The 23784-nt window shown below is 38.5% G+C and overlaps 1 protein-coding gene across 1 annotated transcript in view; it reads left to right on the forward strand.

Annotated features, from left to right (window-relative positions):
• MLF1 (myeloid leukemia factor 1) overlaps positions 1-23555 on the forward strand; it is a 45802-nt gene extending 22247 nt beyond the window's left edge. The window contains exons 3-7 of the mRNA XM_075548880.1: positions 8464-8547; positions 16261-16389; positions 17732-17891; positions 21276-21414; positions 23256-23555. Coding sequence (XP_075404995.1) covers positions 8464-8547; positions 16261-16389; positions 17732-17891; positions 21276-21414; positions 23256-23361 — 618 coding nt within the window. The 3' untranslated portion in view covers positions 23362-23555. The remainder of the gene's footprint in view (positions 1-8463; positions 8548-16260; positions 16390-17731; positions 17892-21275; positions 21415-23255) is intronic.
• The last annotated feature ends 229 nt before the right edge of the window (positions 23556-23784 follow it).

Below are 23784 nucleotides of genomic sequence, written 5' to 3' on the forward strand. Positions count from 1 at the left end.
GAGAGCTATAGTGGCCCCGCGGGATGCTGGACTGATCTGAGGGGCATTGCAAAAGCAGATACCTACGCTTTATCCTGGATTGCAGTTAATAGTTCAAAATGTATTAATTGCCAGGGGATGCTGAGTAATTGTTTTGTTGGGTTTTTTTCCTGAAAAGGAGATGTTAGGTCAAATAAATTGGGGACCTATTGTGACCACATGGGGTCACCGTGAGTCAGAATCAACGTGATGGTAATGGACTTTTTAAAAAAAAAAAATCTCTAGACTAGGGCTACCTGATGGAACTTTCAAGATGATGAATATGTTTTAAATTTGCTTTGTTAAGTATGGAAACCACTAGCCACAGGTTGCTGCTGTACACGTGAATGTGACTAGTGCTACTAAAGAATTTTTAAAAATTAATTATAGTCACATGTAGCTAGTGGACTACTATAATGAACAGCAGAACTATAGTCCTGCAAATAGACCCCACAGCATTTACTTAAAAATCATTGCTAATGAGAAAAACACTAATTGTAAGTGCTCGAGAAAGACCAGTTGCTAGAAAAGAACAGCACTGACAAGATAGAGGGCCGAGGAAGATGAGAAAAACTCTCAGTGAGCTGTACGGACGCACTAGCTTCAACAACAGGCTGAAAACAGGCTAAGCCTTCTGAATCCAGTAAGTCCCAGGCAGTGTTTTCTTTTATTATACGTAAGGTTGTCTTGAGTCAGCGGCAACGATCATGTATGTGAACTGCTCATCCTTTTTCTTACTTATAATCATGTCTTTAAACATTTTTATAAGAAAATGTGCAATATTGATCTACCTATTGAAAGTAAGGAAGTCTATTTTTACTGTATCAGATTTGGACCAAACCTTTTTAATAATCATGGACTACATAAATGTAGATATTCTTAAAATAATAAATACTGTTTGGTAGTATGTATTTGTCTCTGGCTTCTATAATCAACCTGTATACATTTCTCTTTATTATAATGTAACAACTATCTTTGTAAAGCATATTTTTCTTGTTCTCACTGAAAATCCTTTGCCAGCCCAAGGGTACTTGGTATTGTTCTAGGGCAGTCGGAGGCAACAATCGTTCTCTCAGCCAAAACTGACTTTACTGCACTTCTAGAATGCATAGGGTCTCCTTTATATTGGTGAGATGCGATGCTTCTTTTTGCCCCCAGGGTGTGATATATTTGGTAAGTATATATCTAACTATAAATAACATATTTAAATTTTTCATCAATAATTAAAAGAATATTGTGTCTCAACTTGACTTTTCTAACAGTCGATATTGGATAAAATTGTTGGAACACAAATGAGCAACAGACTACAGAAAATGATGAACTTAAAAAGCACAGAGCCAATAAAACAGGCTTTTTGGGTATGCTGGCTCTATCCTAGTCTGTAAACGTTTAATAAAAATTTATACTGTTTTACCTTTTCCGAAAAACATTCATATTTAATTTCATGAATACTATGAGGAAGCCATTATGGTACCACCAGAAATTTTCTCCCCTAAGGTTACTTTAAAAATAATTCATAACAAGCAAAATACAAAAAAAGAATTATTAAAGCAAGAGCTTTAAGGATATTTAGATAGTGTTGATTAAAATAATTTCTCTGTGCTTTGGTTGTTGTTAGGTGCAGTCTGGGTGGTTCCAACTCATAGCCACTGTATGTACAACAGAACTAAACCCTCTGGTCTGCCCCATCATTACAGTAGTGTTCTGTTTGAGTCCATTGTTGCAGCCCTGTGTCAGTCCCTCTCATTGAGGACAGTCTTCCTCTTTGTTGCTGCCCCTCTATTTACCAGGAATGATCTCCTTCCCCAGGGTCTAGAGTCTCCTGATAGCAAGGCCAAATTATATAAAACAAACCCCATCCTTGCTTCTAAGCAGCATTTTGCCTATGCATGTTCTAGGGTAGATTTGTTAGTTCTTCTGGATCTGGCAACCCATGAGATGTTCCATCTTCTTCACCAACACCCTAATTAAAAGGCATCAGTTCTCCACGGTGTTTCCCATTCATTGTCCAGCTTTCCCATGCAGTTGAGGTGCCAGTCCGCAATGTGACATCTTTCCTCTTGAACGCTTTAAAGAAATCTCTCTGGCCTCTAAAATCAAGTAGTATGCATTTCTATTATAAAGTAATGATGATAAAGATGCAGTGCAATAAGTTGCTTACTTGACTGCTGCTTCCATGAGCATTGCTTGTGAATCCAAGTAAAAGAAAATCCGTGACAACTTCAATCTTTTCTCCATTTAACACGGTGGTGTCTATTGGTTCAGTTGTGAGGAATTTTGTTTTCTTTACATTGAGTTGGAATCCATACGGAGGGGTGTAGTCTTTAAATTTTATGCTTCAAATCCTCTTCACTTTGAGCAAGCAAATTTGTGTCATCTGTGTATCGCAGGTTATTATTCAACCTTTCTCTGATCCTAATGCCTGTTGTCTTCACATAGTCCAACTTCTCGGATGATTTGTTCAGTATACATATTGGGTACCGTATCTACTCGAGTATAAGCCGATCTGAATATCAGCTGAGCACATAATTTTACCACACAAACTGCATAAAAATGTGCTGGAAAGCTCAGCTTATACACGAGCATATGCGGTAAGTATAGTGAATGGATACAACCCTGATGCACAGTTTTCCTGATTGTAAACATGCGTTATTACCTTGTTATGTTTGAACAACTACTTCCCGTTCTATATACAGATTCCACAAGAGCACAGTTAAAGGTTTTAGAATTCCAATTCTTTGCAATGTTATAAATAATTTTTTTATGATCCACACAATTGGTTATCTTTGGATCATCAACGGAACACAAGCGAATACCTTTCTAGTATTCTTTGCTCTCAGCCAAAATCCATCTGATGTCAGCAATGATTCTCATCTAAATCCAGTTTGAACTTCAAACAACTTCCTACTGCAACCATTTTTAATTATTTTCAGAAAAAGTTCACTTGATTTAATATATTAATAAGATTGTGTGATAAACTCACAGTCTATTCAGTCACGTTTCGTTGGAATGGGCAGAAATGTAGACATCTTCCAGTTGGTTGGCCAGAGAACTGTCTTCCAAATTTGTCAGTGTAGACTAACTTCCAGCCATGCATCAGTTTTTTGAAACATTTCTTTAAGTATCCCATAAACCTGGGGTCCCTCCTCTGCTTTTTTTCCCCTGCTAATTCCATGAGTGCAGTATACATCTGTTCCTTCAGTACCATTGGTTCTAAATCATATGCCACCTCTTGAAATGGTTGAAAGACAACTAATTCTTTGTGGCATGTTGTGTATTACTTCCATCTGCATTTTGATGCTTCCTGCATTTGTCATTGCCTTGTCCATAGAATTCTTCAATATTTCAACAAAAAGCTTGAATTTTTCTTCAGTTCTTTCAGCTTCAGAAATGCTGAGCATATTCTTTCTGTTTGCCTTTACTAACTCCAGGTCTTGGCACATTTCATTCTCGTGGAAGTACCAGTTGTACATTTTCTAATGTTTGTGTTCTTAGCATTTTCTTCAGTGCATAATTTTATGGGACTATTTTAAACCAGTTGCCCATTTTATGAGGACTAGTTTTATTCAAAGGAGCCCTAGGCGTGTAGTGGTTTGAGTTTGGGCTGCTATCCACAAGGTCAGCAGTTAGAAACTACCATCTACTCCATGGAAGAAAGTCGGAAGTTTCTACTTCTGTAACATGACCATCTCAGAAACTCACATGGGCAGCTCTTCTCTGTCCTATAGGGTCGCTATGAGTTGGTATCGACTTGATGGCATTTTTTTAAAAGCTAATTTAATCTGTTAATTTATTGAAGAAAGTAACTTGTAGCTCTGGAAATGACATGTGATTCTATGACATTTGATCTGAGTGATAATGTCAGAATCAGCTTAAAGTCTGTTCTTCCTTTCAATAAAAAGAAATAGGCATAGACATTTTCCTGCTGGTTCTTTCATATTCTATATGTACATTGTGTGTATGCTTCAGCTGATAACAGTATACAGCTTAATGTAAGTGCACCGTTCTTTATTTTTTAACATAAATTGCACAGGGAGAAAATTATGAGTGAATGATGGTAAAACTCTACATATACTATTTTCCCCAGGAACTCAAATTTTATTTTCAATTTTGAAATCTAAGTAGTGAAAAATTTTAATTCCCAAGTGTCTGTATCAAAAATTATATTTACTCATCTGTATATGTTGAGGAATAGAAGTTGTGAACTATTAATTTTTATTATTCCACTTGTAGTTAGCCTAGTTTTCCTTATCAAGAAATTAAATATTTTTAGAACTATATATGATCCTTTCTAAAGTCTAAATTAAGTTTTTGGGAGGCAGTCATTAAATTTATAACCAACTCTGGTAAGCTTTTGAAATGTTATTAATGTAGATAAAAATTTATTTTTAGTAATTCTGGCAAGATTAACTGACCTAAAAATATGAAATAGTTGAGCAAAGGAAAAATGATTTAATCTTATCATGGTAGCCTTATGTTTTAATTAGTCTTGGTATGAATTTCATATTTCCTGGGGGAAATATTTATCTTACTCCATAGTAAATACTTTTTCTTTCAGCTGTATTTAATAAAGAGTAGAGTACTAATATTTAAAAGTGACATATAGTCTTCCTGTTTGCCTGCAGAAATCTACTTTTCTCCTTGTCAGGCTCCACGATGAATAAAAAGCAAATGATTTTAAAAATATATGTTGAGTTATTTTTGATTAAAAGGGTTCTGTAATTTTGTTAGCTCTGAGCTATGTAATGATATATTGCATTTCTTTCTCAGGTATTGCAAAATAAATATAGCCAAAATTAAATGGATTTTTTTTTTTTTAGGCAATGAGTAATTCTCTTGTGCCCTTTGGCAGTTTTGGTGGCATGGTTCGTATCATGAGAAACACCATCATAGCAATCTTTGCTGACAAATACGTGTTTTTTATTAACTCAAGCTGACTGATTTGGCATGCAGCATCACTAATTTCCATAATGGCTTTTTAGTATTCTTATTGAAAACCTCTACTTAATGTATTAAATTTATCTTAGAGTGTTTAGACGTATCTTTGAAAGTAGGTCATATAAAATACACAAAATAAATCTTCAAAACACAAAGTCACTTTGATGAATACTCACTTAATTTACAAAGGAAACTCCAACATTGTATTTAGCTGTCATGCTCATGATGATTTCTATAAAGTGGAGAACCATCAAATTACAGATGAATTGACTCCATTTTGTCAATTTCTGGATGGGTGCCATCTTTGCCAGTGTCTGTCACCATCTTGTCTGTATTATCTTTTCTGGCCCCTTTACTGACTCGACAGCTCTGCACCCAACTTTTCTCCCACCCATGTTTCTGCGGTTTAGGTCCCATTTTCTGGATTGGCGGTTTCCAACAGACCCTTAAACATTCGGAGGGATAGCACGGCATAGCATGAACTGGGGACATTTGCTATGGATCCATTGTAAAAGTTTCTCTTTAATCTCTTTGTGCTTCACAGGCCTCATTTGCCTCCAAAACGTTTGACATGTAACAGGATTTTCCTGACCATATTTTAGGGAGACATATGATGATGGGGGGAAAAATAATTGGAACACAGAGTTAGCAGTAAAATGCTTAGGAAGTTAAGCACTAGTACAAGAGAACACTTAATCCAGACTTTTTGGATGGGGGAGGTGAGTGATGGAGGCCCATCGGGAAAGCTTCCTGAACCTGAGGCATAATAGGAGTTGCCCAGGAAAACCAGGGGGTGGACAGGAACAGTGTTCTCTGAAGAGGAAACAGCATGTGCAAACACCTGGAGGGTAGGGAGCTCAGAGTTGCTTAGTTTACTTGTGTGTTAAGGGGTAAGTATAAATGAGGATGGAGAGGTAACCTGGGACTTTTTAGATTCATTTTGTAATGTGGACATTATCTTCAAGAGCAGAGGATATAGGTGATGTTACTGTGCAAATGCAGTAATAGAGGCAAATCCTCATTTTCAGAAGCTCACAGTGCCTGCAGAGGAAGTTGGATTAGAAGGGGGAGTAAAGGCAGGGAAGTCTGTAGGCTGTTGAAGCATTAACCTACTACGTAATAACTTCTACATTGGTGATAGCATTGGGGAAAGGAGAAATGGTCTCATCTGGTGAGACAATCAAATTTTGATTATTGATTAAGTTGTAATAAAGAGGGAACACATAAGTGTAATTTCCATCTCTCTGGTATGAAGAATTAGATGTGAATGCCACTGGAAACTAAAGAGCAGAGAGGCCGAGCAGTGCAAGTGTGAGGGGGGGGGGGTGGTCAGAGCAATCAACCTCTACTTTGGCTGTTTTGCTTTGAGGCATCTGTGGAATTATCAGGCAAACATACAGTGTTTGGAACAGAAGTTATTTTTTCGTTCATTCAGCAATAAATTGAGGCAAGATAAGTTAGTCCTGTCCTCACAGTTTATGGAGAGAGAAAATAGTAAACAAAATCACTTCAGGTAGTAGAAGTCCTCTGAAGGAAATGAAGCAAAATAATGAAATAGAGACAGTGGGAGGTGAAGTGGGGTTTATTCTAGATGGGTTGGGCAGGAAAGGCCTTTCCAAGAAGGTGGCATTTAAACAATGAGAAGGAACCAACTATCCTGAATCAAGAGAAAGTAGAGCATGTGCATAAGTTTTTGAAGACTTGCCTGCGATCCTCCTGGAATCTTTCAATTGTCCCCCCACTTTTTTCTGCAAGGTATTGGGCCACTCCAGAGCAAAGGCAGGCTTTTTATGGCCAATTTGCTCAGTGAATCGAGAATAAGATAGAATACACACAAATGTATAATATTTTCATCTTCTTCCTCTGTTTTGAGCTAGCCTTTTCATCTCTGGTGAGTTGGGTCTCTTTGGCTCTGATCATCAACCTTAAAACAAAAAAATTAGGATATTACCAGAATTGTGTTGAATCTCTGAAATGTAGATTAATGCTGCTTAGTCCTTTGTGTAGATAGAGATAGATCAGTATCTCCTAAATGTGTTTTTTTGGTTCTCGGATGTATTGTTTCCTCTAAACAGGCATCTTAATTTTCTGTCTAGTCCTCATTGTTACTGATAGTAAAAATCCCAATAGAAAATAAGGAGACAAATAGGCCTTTGAAGTTGTTTTAGTGAGGCCATAAATTTGACACACAGCACAAGAAATTCTAGAGTAGATGAAATACTAAACATTAAGCCAAGTGTTTCACAGGGTTCAGAAGACTTGTCTTTGAGCAGAGGAGGTCATTTAGCCAAAAAATGGTGCTGTCAGTTTACAATAATAGTTCATTGGATTACACACTTGAATGTGTTTACTTTTATTTTCTGATGAGTGTTACACTGATAAAAAACAAATCAATGGGTTTTTCTAGAGCAAAGTTTCTCGGCCTTGATACTATATACATTGTGGACCAGATAATTATTTATTGGGGTGAGGTTAGGGAATGTATTATGCAATATAGAATGTTTCCTAGCATGCCTGACTTCTGTCTGGATTCCAGTAGTATCACCGCCCCCCCCCCACCCTTTAGCCTCACCCCATGCCCAGTTATGACAACCAAAACTCGTTATGTTGTCAATTGATGCTGCTTTGGTCTGAGTCATGGCAGTCTAGCAGTATGAAACTTTGCCTGGCCCTGTACCATCGACAAGACGGTTGCTGTGTTGTGACTTGTCCATTGTTGTGACTTGTGTAAGCCTGTCCCCTTGAGGGGTTTCCATAGTTTTCATTGGCATGATCTCATTGGCATGATGCTTTGTCTATTAATGAGCCTTTCCTGATGATGTTTCCAGAGTAAGAAAGCTGAAGTCTTGTCATCTTTATTTGGCAAGATCATTCTGGTTGTATTTCTTCTAAGACTGATTTGTGCATTCTTCTGGTAGAGCCCATGGTGTATTGTACAGTTGTTGCCAAATGTCCTCTGGGAGTTAAAATTGCTCCTGGTCGAGAACCACTTTTCTAGAGAAATCCTTAAGCATTCTTCTAAAGGGGCATATGTCAGGGAGCTACCCTCCTGAGTCATTTTAGTAGTAAGCAGCAAACTGAAGACCATTAGTACAGTGGATTGGCCTTCATTACCTTGACCAGCAAGGGTAAGATGAGGACTGGCTGCTCAAGGGATCACTCCTACCAGCCGGGATTGTCCTTATTTGTGAGGAGGGGTAGTGAAAGGGAAGAGTGAAAAACGTGAGGAATGTTTTATGCTAGAACTGACCCACACCAGCATACTTCATTCATGTCTGTTTGGTTATAGTCTTGCAACTCTGTAATCATTGATATGTTGACTCTTTGGGCTTTTGTACTTCTATTCTGTCCTTTAATCTCTTTCATTTTTAGTCTTTACATTTGTCTCATTCGTTGTCGCATGAGATCCCACTGCATGAATCTAGAAAATAAAGATTAGATGCTTTAGGAAGATTGATTTGTTTCTTTTGTGTTGTAGTTAATAACATACTTCCTAATATCCTGTAGCATACAGATGTCAGCCCTTTTCAGGCAATGGACCGAATGATGCTCAATATGCGAAATGGTTTTCAGGAGTTACAAAGGAACTTTGTAAGTACTAAGTATAAACAGATGAAAATACTGTTTTCCAAAAAAAATCATATCATTGTGAATGAGGGGCAGTAAGGAGTGGAGACCCAAAGCCCATCTGTAGGCAACTGGACATCTCCTTACAGAAGAGTCACGGGAAGAGATGAGCCAGAGTGCAGTGTAGCAATGATGAAACATACAACTTTCCTCTAGTTCTTTAATGCTTCCTCCCCCTACCCCACCACCACTATCATCCCAATTCTACCTTACAAATCAGGCTGGACCAAAGGATTTACACTGGTACAGATAAGAACTGGAAACACAGGGAATCCAGGATAGATAAACCCCTCAGGACCAGTAATAGTAGCGATACCAGGAAGGGGAAGGTGGGATAGAATGGGGAACCCATCACAAGGATCAACATATAACCCCCTCCCCGGGAAACAGACAACAGAAAAGTGGGTGAAGGGAGATGCCAGCCAGATGTCAGACATGACAAAATAATTTATAAATTATCAAGGGTTTGTGAGGGGGGCAGGGGGCGGGAAGGGAGGAGGAAAAAATGAGCTGATACCAAGAGCTCAAGTAGAAAGAAAATGTTTTGAGAATGATGATGGCAACAAATGTACAAATGTGTTTGAAACAATGGATGGTTGTGATAAGAGTTGTACGAGCTCCCAATAAAATGATTTTAAAAAGAAAATGCTGTTTATAGTTATTAACGCCTTATATTACAGTGACTTTCACGCTTTTGTTAAGCATCATCCACAATGGTTAAAATATATGTGTGTATGTGTGTGCATGATTCCCAACATAAATGTGCTATATTTGTGTACTTTATAAATAAATATACCTGAAAGAAAAAGTTCATTAAAAAGTAATCATACTATTTATATCCATCCACTGCTGTCAAGCCAATTTTGACTAATAGCAATCCTATACAGAGTTCCCAAAGCTTTCCATCTTTACAGGACCTGACGGGCCTTATCTTGTCTTGTGGGTTTGAGCCTCTGACCATGAATGAGGTTAGCAGTCCAACACTTGCCTGATAGTGCTCTATTTACACTACACACAGTGTTAGTGTTCTCTATTTTAGTTCATGTTTCAAAAACACTGATCTTGTATTTCAAAAATCACGGATTTCATCATTTACAGTTTGAAAAGTAGCGTGAGTTAATCTTTGAAAAGACTTTCTAAAATCCTACCTCAAAAATGGTGTTTTGACAAGTCAGTTACAACTTACCTATTTTTATTTGTAATTTGTTTACTAAAATAAAAGAAGTTGAAGCATCTATGAAATTAAAAGTGTCTAAAAAGGCTTTTAACAACTTAGAATTTTCAGACATTATGTTTACATACTAGATTAGTTCTATGCGGTACAAATATTTATAAACTGTTACTAAATGCCTTTGGCTGCTAACTTCAAGGTCAGTCTTTCCAAAAGCACCAGTTAGTCCGAGGGAGACAGAGCTTTTTGTTCCCCTAAAACGGTTAAGAGACTCAGAAACTCACAGGGGCAATTCTACCCTGTCTTATACGGTGATTATGAGTTGGCATCAGTTCGATGGCAGTGAGTTAACATGCTCACTTTTCTACTTATAATATTAACATAAAAATAATAACAGTCCACAGATGGAGATAATAACCCGAATATCAATGGACTGAACTCAGTCATTAAAAGACTGAGGCTAGCAGACTGGCTTAGAAAACACAACCTATCAATCTGCTGCTTACAGGAGACACATCTCAACGATACAGACAAAAATAGGCTAAGGTACCAAGCAAACAGCAATTCAAAAAAAGTAGGGATTACAATCCTAATCTCGGATAAAATTAACCTCAAATTGCAAACCATAAAAAGAGGTAAGAAGGGACATTATAATGCTCAAGGGAATGGTAGCAAAGAACCACTAAGCACTGTAAACATATATTCCCCGAATGAGAGACCCGCCAAATACATCAACCAAACACTCCAAAAGATGAAAAAGAAATCACAGCCTCAACAATTATAGTGGGTGACTTCAATACACTGCTCTCTTGAGAAACAGATTACAAGTAAAGAAACTCAACAAGGAAGCTAGAGATCTAAACACCACAATTAGACAATTTGACCTAATAGATATTTACAGAGCTTTTCATCTAAATACCAAAAATTCACATTCTTTTCAAACCCGCATGGCACATATTCGAAGATAGACAACATGCTGGGGCATAAAGTAAATCTACATCAATTGAAGCACACTGATATCATACAGACCTTTCTCTCTGACCACTGTGCAATAAGGCTGGCAATCAACAAAAGGAAGATGAAGAAAGTAAGAGCAAACAATTGGAGGATGAATAACTCTCTTCTGCAAAAGGAGTGTGTACTGGCACAGATCAGAGATGAAATTAGGAAATTTCTAGAAACCGAGAATGAGAACACAACATACCAAACTTATGGGACACAGTAAAGGCAGTCATCAGAGGAAGTTTCTTAGCAATACATGCACACCTGAAAAACAGAGAGAGACTCATGATTGATAGGCTAGCACAAAATTTACAACAACTAGAACAGAGTCAGCAGGACAATCCTAATAACAAGAGAAAAGAAATAATAAAAATCAGGTCTGAGATTCAGGAGAGAGAAAATAAAACTATGGAAAAAATTAATGCTGCTAAAAGTTGGTTCTTTGAAAGGATAACCAGAATCGACAGACCGCTGACAAACCTAACCAAAGAAAGGAGGGAACAAATTTCAGTATCAAGAATGAGGGATGAAAGAGGGGACATTACAACAGATCCCAAGGAAATCCAAATGATAATTACACAGTACTATGAAGGATTGTACTCCAATGAATTCAACATTGGAAGACATGGACAAATTCTTGGAAAAACAATCCCTCCCTAGACTATCCCCAAAGGATGTCAAGAATCTCAACAGACCCATAGCAATAGAAGAAATAGACAAGTTTATCAAGGAATTACCAACCAAAAAATCCCCTGGACCAGAAAGCTTCACAGGAGAAATCTACCAAGCATTTAGGGAAGAACTAACACCACTCCTACACAAACTCTTCCAGAACACAAAAAAAGATGGAAAACTCCCAAACTCCTTCTATGAAGCTAGTATAACTCTGATCCCAGGGATGCAGGGATAGTTCAACATACAAAAGACCATTAGTATCATTCACCACATTGACATGAAAAACTATAAGAACCACATGACAAGCAGCAAAAGCATTTGACAACATCCAACACCAATTGCTGTTTAAGGCACATGAGAAGATAGGAATGGAAAGAAAATTCTTCAAGACAATATAAGCTTTACATGAAAAACCAACAGCCAACGTGGTAGTCAATGGATAAAAGACTAACACAATCCTACTGAAAAAAGGGACCAGACAAGAATGCCCATTGTCCCCACTCTTATTTAACTAAGGCAAAGAAAAGATATCTTAGGTATTCATCTGGGTAAGGAAGAGGTGAAATCATCATTATTTTCAAATGCTATGATTTTATATATGGGCATTCCCAAAAGCTCCACAAGGGGAGTACTGGAAGCAATAGAGGAGTTGGGCAGGATACAAGATCAACAAACAGAAGTCCAATGGACTGCTATACACATCGGATAAGAACACAGAAAAGGAGACCAAAAAGGTGGTACCCTTCACAATAGCCAAGCACAAATTGAAATATCTAGGGATATACCTGACTAATAAAAGAACAAAAAATCTATATGAGGAAAACTACATAACACTATTACAAGAAACCAAGAGTAACCTCAACAAATCAAAGAATATCCCATGCTTGTGGATTGGAAGACTCAATATCGTCAAGATGTCAGTTCTGCTCAAGGCACTACATAAGTTTAATGCAATCCTGATAATAATTACCCTCATCTTTCTTCAAAGAAATCAAAAAATTGATTACCAATTTCATAGGGAGGGAAGAAGCCCAGAATTAGAAGAGAACTCTTCAAGAGGAAAGACAGTGGAAGGGTTTGCTTTACCTGACTTTAGCACATATTATACAGCCACAGTTGTCGAAACTGCATGGTATTGGTACAATGACTGATACTCAGACCAATGGAAAAGAAATAAAATCATCAGCATACAGACAACTGATCTTTGATATGTGCCCCCAAAATATCCAGTGGGAAGCAGATGCCCTTTTAAGCAAGTGGTGCTAGAAAAAAAATGGATATCTACTGCAGAAAATGAAGCAAGACCCTTATCTCACTCCATGCACAAGAATAAACTCAAGGTAGATCACAGACCTTGAAGTTAAACCCCAAACTATTAGGGCGATCAATGAGGGAATTGGGACCAACTTGAGAACTTTGGCACAGGGAATACATAGGCTATCAGAAATAAAGAAGGACACACACAGAGGAGGCACAAATTGACAAGTGGGATATACTGGAGATAAAGCACTAGTGTACATTGAACGGATTCACCAAGAGAGCAATAAGAGTCCATGGACTGGGAAAACATCTTTAGCAATGACATATCAGAAAAAGGCCTTATTACTAAAATCTACAATACTCTGCCAGCTTCCAAAAATTAAAAAAAAAAAAACCCAATTGGGTATCTCAAAAAAAACCAATTGGCCCCTGAACAAGAAGTTTGATAGGGGCCAGAAATCCAAATGGCCAATAAACATATGAGAAAATGTTCCTGATCTTTACCCATAAGAGATATGCCAATTTAAACATCTATGAGATACTCCCTAACTACCCTCAAAGATAGCCCAATTCAAAAAATCAGAAAGCAACAAGTGTTGGTTGGAGGGGCTGTGGGGAGACAGGAATTCTCATCCACTTCTGGTGGACCTATAGGTATGTACAGCCACTATGGCAATCGATCTGGCAATATCTAATACAGATGGATATTGAACTACCATACGACCCAGCAGTCCCCTTACTGGGCATATATATACCCAGAGGAGGCCAGAAACAAACCACAGCCAGACATCTGAGCTCCAGTGTTCATCGCAGCACAGTTCACAATTTCAAGGAGTTGGAAACAACCCAAATTTCGACCAACTGACAAGTGGATTAAAAACTGTAGTACATGTGTACAGTGGAGTACTGCACTTAGCTAAAAAACAGTGATGAACGTATGAAGCACATCACTGGATGGGAAGAACTGGAGGAAATGATGCTAAGCAAAGTAAGCCAAGCACAAAAGGACAAGTACAACATGAGTCCGCTGAGGTAAGCTTAAAAAAATTGCAAAAGGGGCATATGGGAAAAGCTACTGTATACAAACATTCCTGGGACAAGGACCAGGCAGTATGGCAAGGGCCAGACCAAATCCAGGGATTTGGTAGGCAACTAAAAACGAGTGGGGGAAAGGAAAAAAAAATTGGTAGCAGGAGCACAGGGCACTAACCCACCCAAGGGGAGGGTATTGTTTATATCTCCACAGGGAAAAAAGGACCAGACTTCAACCTAGTGCTCCCAAGTTGTGAATGCAACATGCTGGTATGGAGTAGGGAACCAGTAGAGAGGTCTGAGGGGCTGGCCCCAATCCCAGCTACATGGACACCTGTCCCCTCCCCCCACAAGAATGTATTTCAGAGGATAGCACTGAAGTGTCAGCTCAAGGAGACGGACTCATCTGATCAGAACACACAGGAGCAAATGAAGGGGCCAGGTAGAGAGAGTGGAGTACATCCTGGCCCACCAGGCCTTGAAGATGATATTCCTGCTCAGAGGAGCCAATCCACAGAGAAGACCATATGGCTGCCCCACCCCCCTATGAGACGAGATCCCTTACTGACCCATAGTCCTACAGGGAACAATACTGGAGACATAGTGTGGGAATTGTGCCTGATCTGATCCTACCACACTGAGGAACAGAACAGCAAGGGGAACAGAGCAACTAAGTCACCAGGGAATACCAAAAAGAGACTTGGGGCCAGGTCTTGGCACCCCATCAGACTTGACCATAAAACACTCTTAAAGGCCAACAAACAGCCTTTGAACTAACTAACAAGCTTTTCTTTTTTTGTTGTTGTGGTATTTTTTTTCTTTTGTTTTTGTCATTGGCTTTTTGTTGTTATTTTGTTTTCTTTTGTTGCTTGGTTTTGCACTGTCTTGTTTTTGTGCATGTTACTATATCTGCAGGTCTGTCTAAATGAGATAGGGTGGATGAATAATCTGGAGGAGAAAACAACAGCACCGACAGTTGGGGGGGATGGGAAAGGGGAAGGTGGGGGTAAAGGAAGTGGTGTTAACAAATCCAGGGCCAAGAGAACAATAAATGATTTAATGATTTATCACCACCGATTTGGTGAGGAGGGTCTAGGAGGCCTGGTAGGGCATGATCAAGGGTAATGTAACTGAGAGGAATTACTGAAACCCAAATGAAGACTGAGCATGATAGTGGGACAAGAGGAAAGTAAAAGGAAATAGAGGAAAGAGCTAGGAGGCAAAGGGCATTTATAGAGGTCTAACTAAGGGCATGTACATATGTGAATATATGTATATATGAAGATGGAGAAATAAATCTACGTGCATATATTTATAGGTCTAGTATTAAGGTAGCAGATGGACATTGGGCCTCCATTCAAGTACTCCCTCAATGCAAGAATACTTTGTTCTATTAAATTGGCATTCCATGATGCTCACCTTCCCAACACAATCGCTGAAGACAAAACGGGTGCATAAACAAATGTGAAGAAAGCTGATGGTGCCTGGCTATCAAAACATATAGCATCTGGGGTCTTAAAGGCTTGAAGGTAAACAAGTGGCCATATAGCTCAGAAGCAATGGAGCCCACATGGAGGAAGCACACTAAATCTGGCTAGACCCGAGGATGTACACTTGTACAGATAGGAACTGGAAACACAGGGAATCCAGGACATATGATTCCTTCAGGACCAATGCTGAGAGTGGTGATACTGGGAAGGTAGAGGAAGGGTGGGGTAGAAAGGGACAAATGATTACAGAGATCTACATATAACCCCCTCCCTGGGGGATGGACAACAGAAAAGTGGGTGAAAGGAAGATGTCAGACAGTGTAAGATATGACAAAATAATAATTTTTAAGGGTTCATGAGGGAGGGGAGAGTGGGGAGGGAGGGGAAAAATGAGCTGAAGTCAGGGGCTTAAGTGGAGAGCAAATGTTTTGAGACTGATGAGGGTAATGAATGTACACATGTGCTTTACACAGTTGATATATGTATGCATTGTGATAAGAATTGTATGAGCCCCCAATAAAATGATTTTTAAAAAAAGTAAAAACGGTTTTATTGGAAATAATAACATGATTCTATCTCTGAAATGTAACTTACATTACTAATCATGTCTGAATTCTGTACATCATTCAGAATGCCCAAATGTATGGCATTATTAATTCTAATAATGTAGCAATCTGGTGCCCACAGGAGGTCTGAAACTTCTTGGTGTTTGACTAAATATTTGTAAAATTGCTCACAAGGATCTACTAATGAAAAAATGTATCAGAGATTTGCAGGGCACACTGTTTGTACATAAATCTAAATGATGATAGAAGACTTAAATCTCCAAAGGAGTTGCCTCTTGTATTTCTCACAAGGAGAGTGTACAATATTACTTAATAGAGATTGGACCTCTCTGGGGTACCATTTTGATATATTACACTTACATTATAGTATCCTCACTAGGACCTCTAGCTAATTTTGTTATTTACTGGAATCCTTCTGGAATTAATTCTTCACATGATTAAACTAGCTCTCTGAATTTATGATTCATGTAATTATCTTTAGGGTCAGCTTTCAATGGATCCAAATGGACATTCATTTTGTTCCTCCTCGGTTATGACCTATTCCAAAGTAGGCGATGAACCACCAAAGGTTTTCCAGGCTTCAACTCAGACTCGCAGGGCTCCAGGAGGTGTAAGTATTTTCTAAGAATTCTTAGAGCTTTCTAAATCTTAATCGTTAAAATTTGATCTGGTACTGTGGTGGAATGGACGTGGGGAGGGAAAGACATTAAAACTGACAAATTCCACGGCTATCAAGTCAATTCTGACTCATAGTGACCCAATAAGACAGAATTCTGTGGGTTTGTGAGACTAAATTCTTATGGGACCTTTATCTTTCTCTCCCAGAGAGGGTGTTGGTCTCAAAGTGTTCACCTTTGTGATTAACAGGTCAAAGTATAACCCACTATGTCACCAGAACCTTGGTGACATAGTGACTTGCATATTGGACTGTTAACCAAAAGGTTAGCAGTTTGAAACCAGCCATTCCTCAGAAAAAAAGATGAGACTTTCTACTCCTAAAGGAGTTAAATATTGGAAACTCACGGGGGCAGTTCTACCCTGTGAGTTGGAACTGACTCGATGACAGCGAGTTTGGCTTTTTTGTGGTGTTTACTGAGTTGATGGTGTTCTCTATCTGCACCTCCTTGGGTGTCTTTTCCTGTTGTTTGGTGCTGTTGAGTCGGTTCCACCTCATAGCAACCCTATGTACAACAGAACAAAACCCTGCCCGGTTCTTTGCCACCCTCCCAAATGCTCACAATTGTTTTTATGTGTGAGCCCATTGAAGCAGTCACTGTGTGTTAATCCAGCTTGTTGAGAGTCTTCCTCATTTTTGCTTCCCTGTTACTTTACCAAGCATGATGCCCTCTTAGAGGGGCTGGTCTCTCCTGACAACATGTCCAAAGTGCATGAGACCAAGTTTCACCATCCTTGCCTCTAACGATCAATATAGCTAGCTGTATTTGTTCAAAGACAAGTTTGTCATTTTGGCAGGCCACTTTCAATATTCTTTGCCAGCACCATAATTCAGATGCGTAGATTCTTCTTCAGTCTTCCTTAGTGTCCAACTTTCACATGCATTTAAGACAATTAAAATACCATGGCTCTGTCCTTAAAATAACATCCTTACTTTTCAACACTTTAAACTAGGCCTTATGTGCCACACATTCACCCGTGCAGTGCATCATTGGATCTCTTGTCTGCAGTTTTTGTGAGCACTGACTGTAGATCGAGCAGGATGAAATCCTTGACAACTTCAACATTTTTAATGCTTACTGCATGATGTTGTTCCAGTTGTGAGGATTCTGGTTCCCTTTACATCTAGTTGGTGGTGGATCTTTAGTTGATTTATGTAGATCCACAGTAGATATATGACCTTAATGCTACAAATAATCAGGACCTGACTAATTTAGAATTATTTTCATTCTGTATTTTTTAAAAATTCCAAATTTTTATTTGCTTTACTTTTACAGATAAAGGAAACCAGGAGAACTTTGAGAGACTCTGACAGTGGATTAGAAAAAATGGCTGTTGGTCATCATATCCATGATCGAGCTCATGTCATTAAGAAGTCAAAGAACAAGAAGACTGGAGATGAAGAGGTTAATCAGGAATTCCTCAACATGAGTGAAAGTGAGTCATCTCAAAATTAACATTTTATCTTTTTAAATAGCTTTACTTGTAGAACTTTGTAATTATTGTTGTATAAGCATTTTAAAGATGTAGCTCTGATTTTATTTATCAACAATATATGTAGGTAACACTTTGTAAAAGTAGTAGAACTATGGTTTAATGATTGCATACATTTGAAAAATACACAGAAAAAATAAATTGTCCATAATCTCGACCTAAAAGAACACATCTTAATGTTTTAATGATACAGTTTTTCTACATATAAACACACACTTTTCAAAATTAGAATTTTATTGTCTATATATTATAAAAAATTCCAAACTCACTGCTATTGAGTCCATGCTGTAAATGTTTACAGAAGTAGAAAGCCCAGTCTTTCTCCCAAGGAGCTGCTGGTTGTTTAAAACTGCGAACCATGCAGATCGCAGCCCTGGCGGTATCGTAGTTTACAGTTGGGTTGCTAACTGCAAGATCAGCACTTGGAAACCACCAGTCACTCATTGGTCACTCATTGGTGGCTTGAAGCTTTCTACTCCCATCAGAACGTACCATCTCCTAGGTTGATGGCTTCTTGTGGGGGGTGTGGCAGGGGAGGTTGGGGGGATGTGGGAGCTAATAAGATAAGTACAGAATGAAGAAAATGTAGTGATGATTATACAACTCTTCTTGGTGTAACTGAACTCTTGAATTGTATGATTTGTGAATTAGACGACAATAAAACTGTTAATAAATACAATCAGGAAAAAAAGGTACATTCTCAGAAACCCACAAGGACAGTCCTACTCTTGTCCTGTAGGGCTGCTACGACTTAGCATCAACTCGATGGCCATGAGTTTGCATTATTATAATTGGGAGCCATCACCTTGATGTTATTTTTTTAAATTCTTAATGCTTTCTTTGTATTATAAGAAGCATTATAAAAGATAAAATTATATAGTCAATTTCTCACCTCTAACCCATCATGGGTCCCCAGTATAAATTTTTTTATCATTTTATTGGGGCTCATACAACTCTTATTCAATCCATACATCCATCCATTGTGTCAAGCACATTTGTACATGTGTTGCCAACATCATTTTCAAAACATTTTCTTTCTACTTGAGCCCTTGGTATCAGTTCCTCATTTTTCCCCTCCTTCCCTGCTCGCCCCTCCTTCATGATGAACGCTCGATAATTTATAAATTATTATTATTTTGTCATATCTTATACTGTCCGACGTCTTCCTTCACCCACTTTTCTGTTGTCCATCCCCTAGGAAGGAGGTTATATGTAGATCCTTGTAATCAGTTCCCCCTTTCCACCTCACTCTCCCTCCACCCTCCTGGTACCGCTACTCTCACCACTGGTTCTGAAGGGATCATCTGTCCTGGATTCCCTGTGTTTCCAGTTCCTATCTGTACCAGTGTATATCCTCTGGTCTAGCCAGATTTGTAAGGTAGAATTGGGATCATGATAGTGGTGGGGGTAGGGTGGGGGCAGGAAACTTTTAGGAAGTAGAGGAAAGTTGTGTGTTTCATGGTTGCTACACTGCACCCTGACTGCTCGTCTCCTCCCCGTGACCCTTCTGTAAGGGGATGTCCAGTTGCCTACAGATGGGTCTTGGGTCACAAATCTGCACTCCCCCTCATTCACAATGATATGATTTTTTTGTTCTTTGATGCCTGGTACCTGATCCCTTCGATACCCCATGATCACACAGGTTGGTGTGCTTCTTCCATGTGGGCTTTGTTGCTTCTCAGTTAGATGGCCACTTGTTTACCTTCAAGCCTTTAAGACCCCACACGCTATATCTTTTGATAGCCGGGCACCATCAGCTTTCTTCACCACTTGTGCTTATGCTCTGATGTTAATTTTTAAAAACATGGTTTTTAATGATTATCTGAAATGTTACCATGAGAAGACCATAATTTATTTTTAAATAATTTTGCATTGTTAGACATTTGTACTTTTGTACAGATAAGACTTTAATTTCTTTTATATTTTAGATTTTTATATATGACCACACACACTATTGCATTTTTTCATCCTCCCCTCCCCCACTCTACTGCATTTAAGGTATTCCAGGACTCTACCCTGTCTCATTAATAGTCTTTAAATTATATTCATCCTTGTTTAGAAAACATTTTGAAAAGTGATGTTTTATATCTGGTAAAGGGTTAAATTGTTTTATTATTTTAGACTGCAATTTAGTCATTGAAAATCTTACATTTAAGCTTAATGCCACTTCCTTTTTATCATTTAGGAGCCCTGGTATTCCTGGGGCTTTGACCTTGGACTGCTAGCCACAAAGTTCAAAACCACCAAACTGCTCCTTCGGAGACAGATGAGACTGTTCGTTATCATAAAGATTTACCATCTCGGAAACTTTATATATGGTCTCTCTGAGTCAGAACCAACCAAAAGCAGTGGGTTTGGTTTAGTTTAGTGCAAGAAAGACTACACATGCTGCAAGTGAAGGTCGTTGTGATGAATAATTTGTTTTCAGTAGGGATGGGTTCAAAGTGTAGAAAGTTACATAACAATGGCAGATACCAGTAGCTTTAGGAAGGTCTTGCCCACAGTAGAACAAAATAGTGACAATTGAGTTGAAAGACTTGTCCCAAGAATTGACAGCAGAGAGGAGTATGCAATGTTGAACAGGAAGTTAGCCACAGTCCAAATAACAGGAGCAGCTTGGTGATGTTGACAGTGTTTAGAAATAAAGACCTAAGCCAGAATAATCAGGTCAAGAGATCTATTGAGTAGAATAATGTGATATTTCAGTAACTCAACAATTCACTGCCATCAATTTCAACTCATAGCAACTCCATAGGACAGAGTGAAACTGCCCCTTTGGGTTTCAGAGATTTTAAATGTTTGCAGGAACAGAAAGCCTTATCTTTCTTCTCAGGGCGAAATGTCATTATCATTGTCGTTAGGCACTGTCAAGTCAGTTCTGACGCAGAGACCCTATGTACAACAGAACTAAACACCACCTGATCTCGTATCTTCACGATTGTTAGGTTTGAGCCCATTGCTGCATCACTGGGTCAGTCCATCTTGCCAACAGTCTTCCTCCTTTTCCCTGCCCCTCCACTTTACCAACATAATCATCCTTTCCCAGGGACTGGTCTCTCTCGGTAACTTCCAAAGTATGTGAGGTGAAGTCTAACCACCCTTGCTTCTAAAGAGCATTCTGACTGTACTTCCTCCAGGACAGCTTTGTTTGTTCTTTGGGCAGGGGGAAAATGAGATACTCAATAAAACCATGTCATTACTAGCTTGCTTCCTTGATTTTGAGACTAGGCTGATGGGAGCGCCACCCTAGAAGGAAGTGTATGAGGAGCAAGACCTTTATTGACAGTTGCTACTTTAATACTGACTGTATTTTGATGTTTCATGCAGATGACGCTCATGCTTTTGATGATGAGTGGCAAAATGAGGTTTTGAAATACAGACCGGGGAGCAAGTGGCATACTCTCGAAAACCCGAGGATGCCAAGTGTTGGTCATGAGAGTTCAGGATTCCAAGAGCTTAAAAGAAGGTAAATGCTTATTTCTAAAACAGTGATTCTTTTTAAGAAGAATTAGAATAAAAGTTAGATACATTTTTGTTATCAGGAAGTTTTGATGAATATCCAAATTATATCTATATATTTTTTCATGAAAGATAATAATTGGTTTTAACTTTGTATATCTCCAAACTGTATTTAATTTTGGAGCCCTGTGTGACAACGGTCACTGTATAGAGTTGAAATTGACTCCATGGCAGTAAGTTTGGTCTGCTGACACTGTCTGGTAAGCATTAGACTGCCAGCTACAGGTCAGTGGTTTAAACCCACCAGCCACTCCAGGTATGAAAGATAAGGCTGTCTTCTCTTTTAAAGTTTTACAGCTTCAAAACCTTACATAGGGTCACTATGAGTCAAAATTGACTCGATGGTACTGGGTAGGTTTTTTATGAATAGCAACCTAACTAGTAAACTGGTTCAGAGGGTTATCAGAAGCCAAAGCTTTTCTAAGGGAAAGCCATATATCACAATATAATTATTCTTGTGAAACTTTTAAATCTGGGTGTATGTATACACATACACTGCATACCAAGTATAGATATTTAGGTCTAGCAAAATGATAAAGGGGTGGGAATACTTGGAAAGCTTAGAATAACGTCATTAGCCAAGTAAAGACCAGGCTTTCTCTAACTTGCATAAAGAGTTACAGTCCCACAAGCCCACAGGCAGTTCTACCCAGACCTGCAGGGTTCATATGAATTGGAATCACCTCAATGGCAGTGAGTGAGTTTGTTTGAAAAAGTAGAAAGTGCGCATTTAAGGGAAAAGACATTTTAGACACTTGTATAATATATAGCAATATGTGAAATGCCATGATTCATGTGTATTAGATACATTTTGGAATGATTTTGAGAAAATGTTCACCTGTTTGGGCATTACTTTTGGAATAGCTACAAAATACATGTAGTTAAGCCACAGATTATAGAGATTTTTACACATTTAGTACATATCACTTAGACTTACAATCTCATTTGGTTTTCTTGGGGGAAATTTGAAGATAATAACTAATTCCTATCGAAATTACACTCAAAAGAGAAAGATGCTTCACCGGGCCTTAAAACAGAAATCTGTTCTAGGCCATAAGAGAGTGGAGATTGCTGCCGAAGGTGGAAGCCTCATAGAAGCAGCGGTAGCCATGGACAAGTGGGTATCAAGTCAATCAGAAGCTTTTTGCATAATTTCAAGTGCCAGCATCTTTTCTTTTAAAATAATCCTTTTAAAATTTAGAGTCCCCCTTCCATAGTTCCTGTAGAATGACTTGAAAACTTGCCCCTACCTTAGTTCAGTAATATTGCCTCACTTTATTGGCAATTTTACTGAGTAAAACCTAGCTCTGTTAACTTTGGACATGAAGTCTGCTTCCATAGCCCTCTCTTAGGGTGACCTGTAACCCTATGGCCCCACCATGGGTTTTCTTTAAACTCGTGCTGCCCGGTTGAACTTCCTACAGTGACACAAATGTTAGGACTGGGCTTGTCCAACATAATAGCCACTAACCACATGTGGCTGTTGAGTTCCACTTGAGATGTGACTGGTGCAACTGAGGCACTGAATATTTTATTCAATTTAAATTTAATAATGTGACTAGTGATTATCATATTGCATAGTGAGATTTAAGTCTAGCCCAGGTAAGCGTCTTTTGCTCTCCTCCTACGTGTAGAAAATAATGAAACTTCAGCCTTTTGTTTTTCAGAGCTTTGAGGAACTTTAAAAATAAACCTCTCCTTAAGCTACCGTGGTTTTAAGTGTTAATGTAAAGTATAAACATTGAGCTCTCTAAAGATGGCATTAATGTCCATATGGATATTCCTCAGGGAGAAACCTCGCCGAAGTCCAGCCATTGAAGGTAGAAGAAGATCCGACGTCTGTGTAGACAAGCTCAGCATCAAAGGATCTCCTGTGCAAATCAGCAAAAAATAAATCCCCTGCATTGAATCTGTTTCGTTTGGGTTGTTTTAGCAGAAACCATCATGGTGCTGGGCAATATATGTAAGACCAATCACTTGTGTTTCAGTCTTCTGATATCGTGAACATTCTTAGAAGGTATCTTTATATTTTCTCTGCATTAAGAATAAATCTGTGATTTTCAACAATCTGAGTAAATTGTTAAACATTCTGCAGAACTAAAACATCCTAATTTAAAAAGCTCATGCTGAATTTGCTTTCTTTCTTATTTCCCTATGGCTGGGCATCTGAAGAGTCAATGATAGAGCTACTTTTATCATCTATAATTATACTTATAATTAAAATGCTAAGAGTAATTTCACCCTTCTCTGACTAACAGTAAGGATCCTGGAGTGAGGCTAATCAACAGACTGAATAGTTGATCTCAAAATTAACTTT

Source organism: Tenrec ecaudatus, chromosome 4 (genome assembly GCF_050624435.1).
Source record: "Tenrec ecaudatus isolate mTenEca1 chromosome 4, mTenEca1.hap1, whole genome shotgun sequence".
NCBI classification, from domain to species: Eukaryota; Metazoa; Chordata; class Mammalia; order Afrosoricida; family Tenrecidae; genus Tenrec; species Tenrec ecaudatus.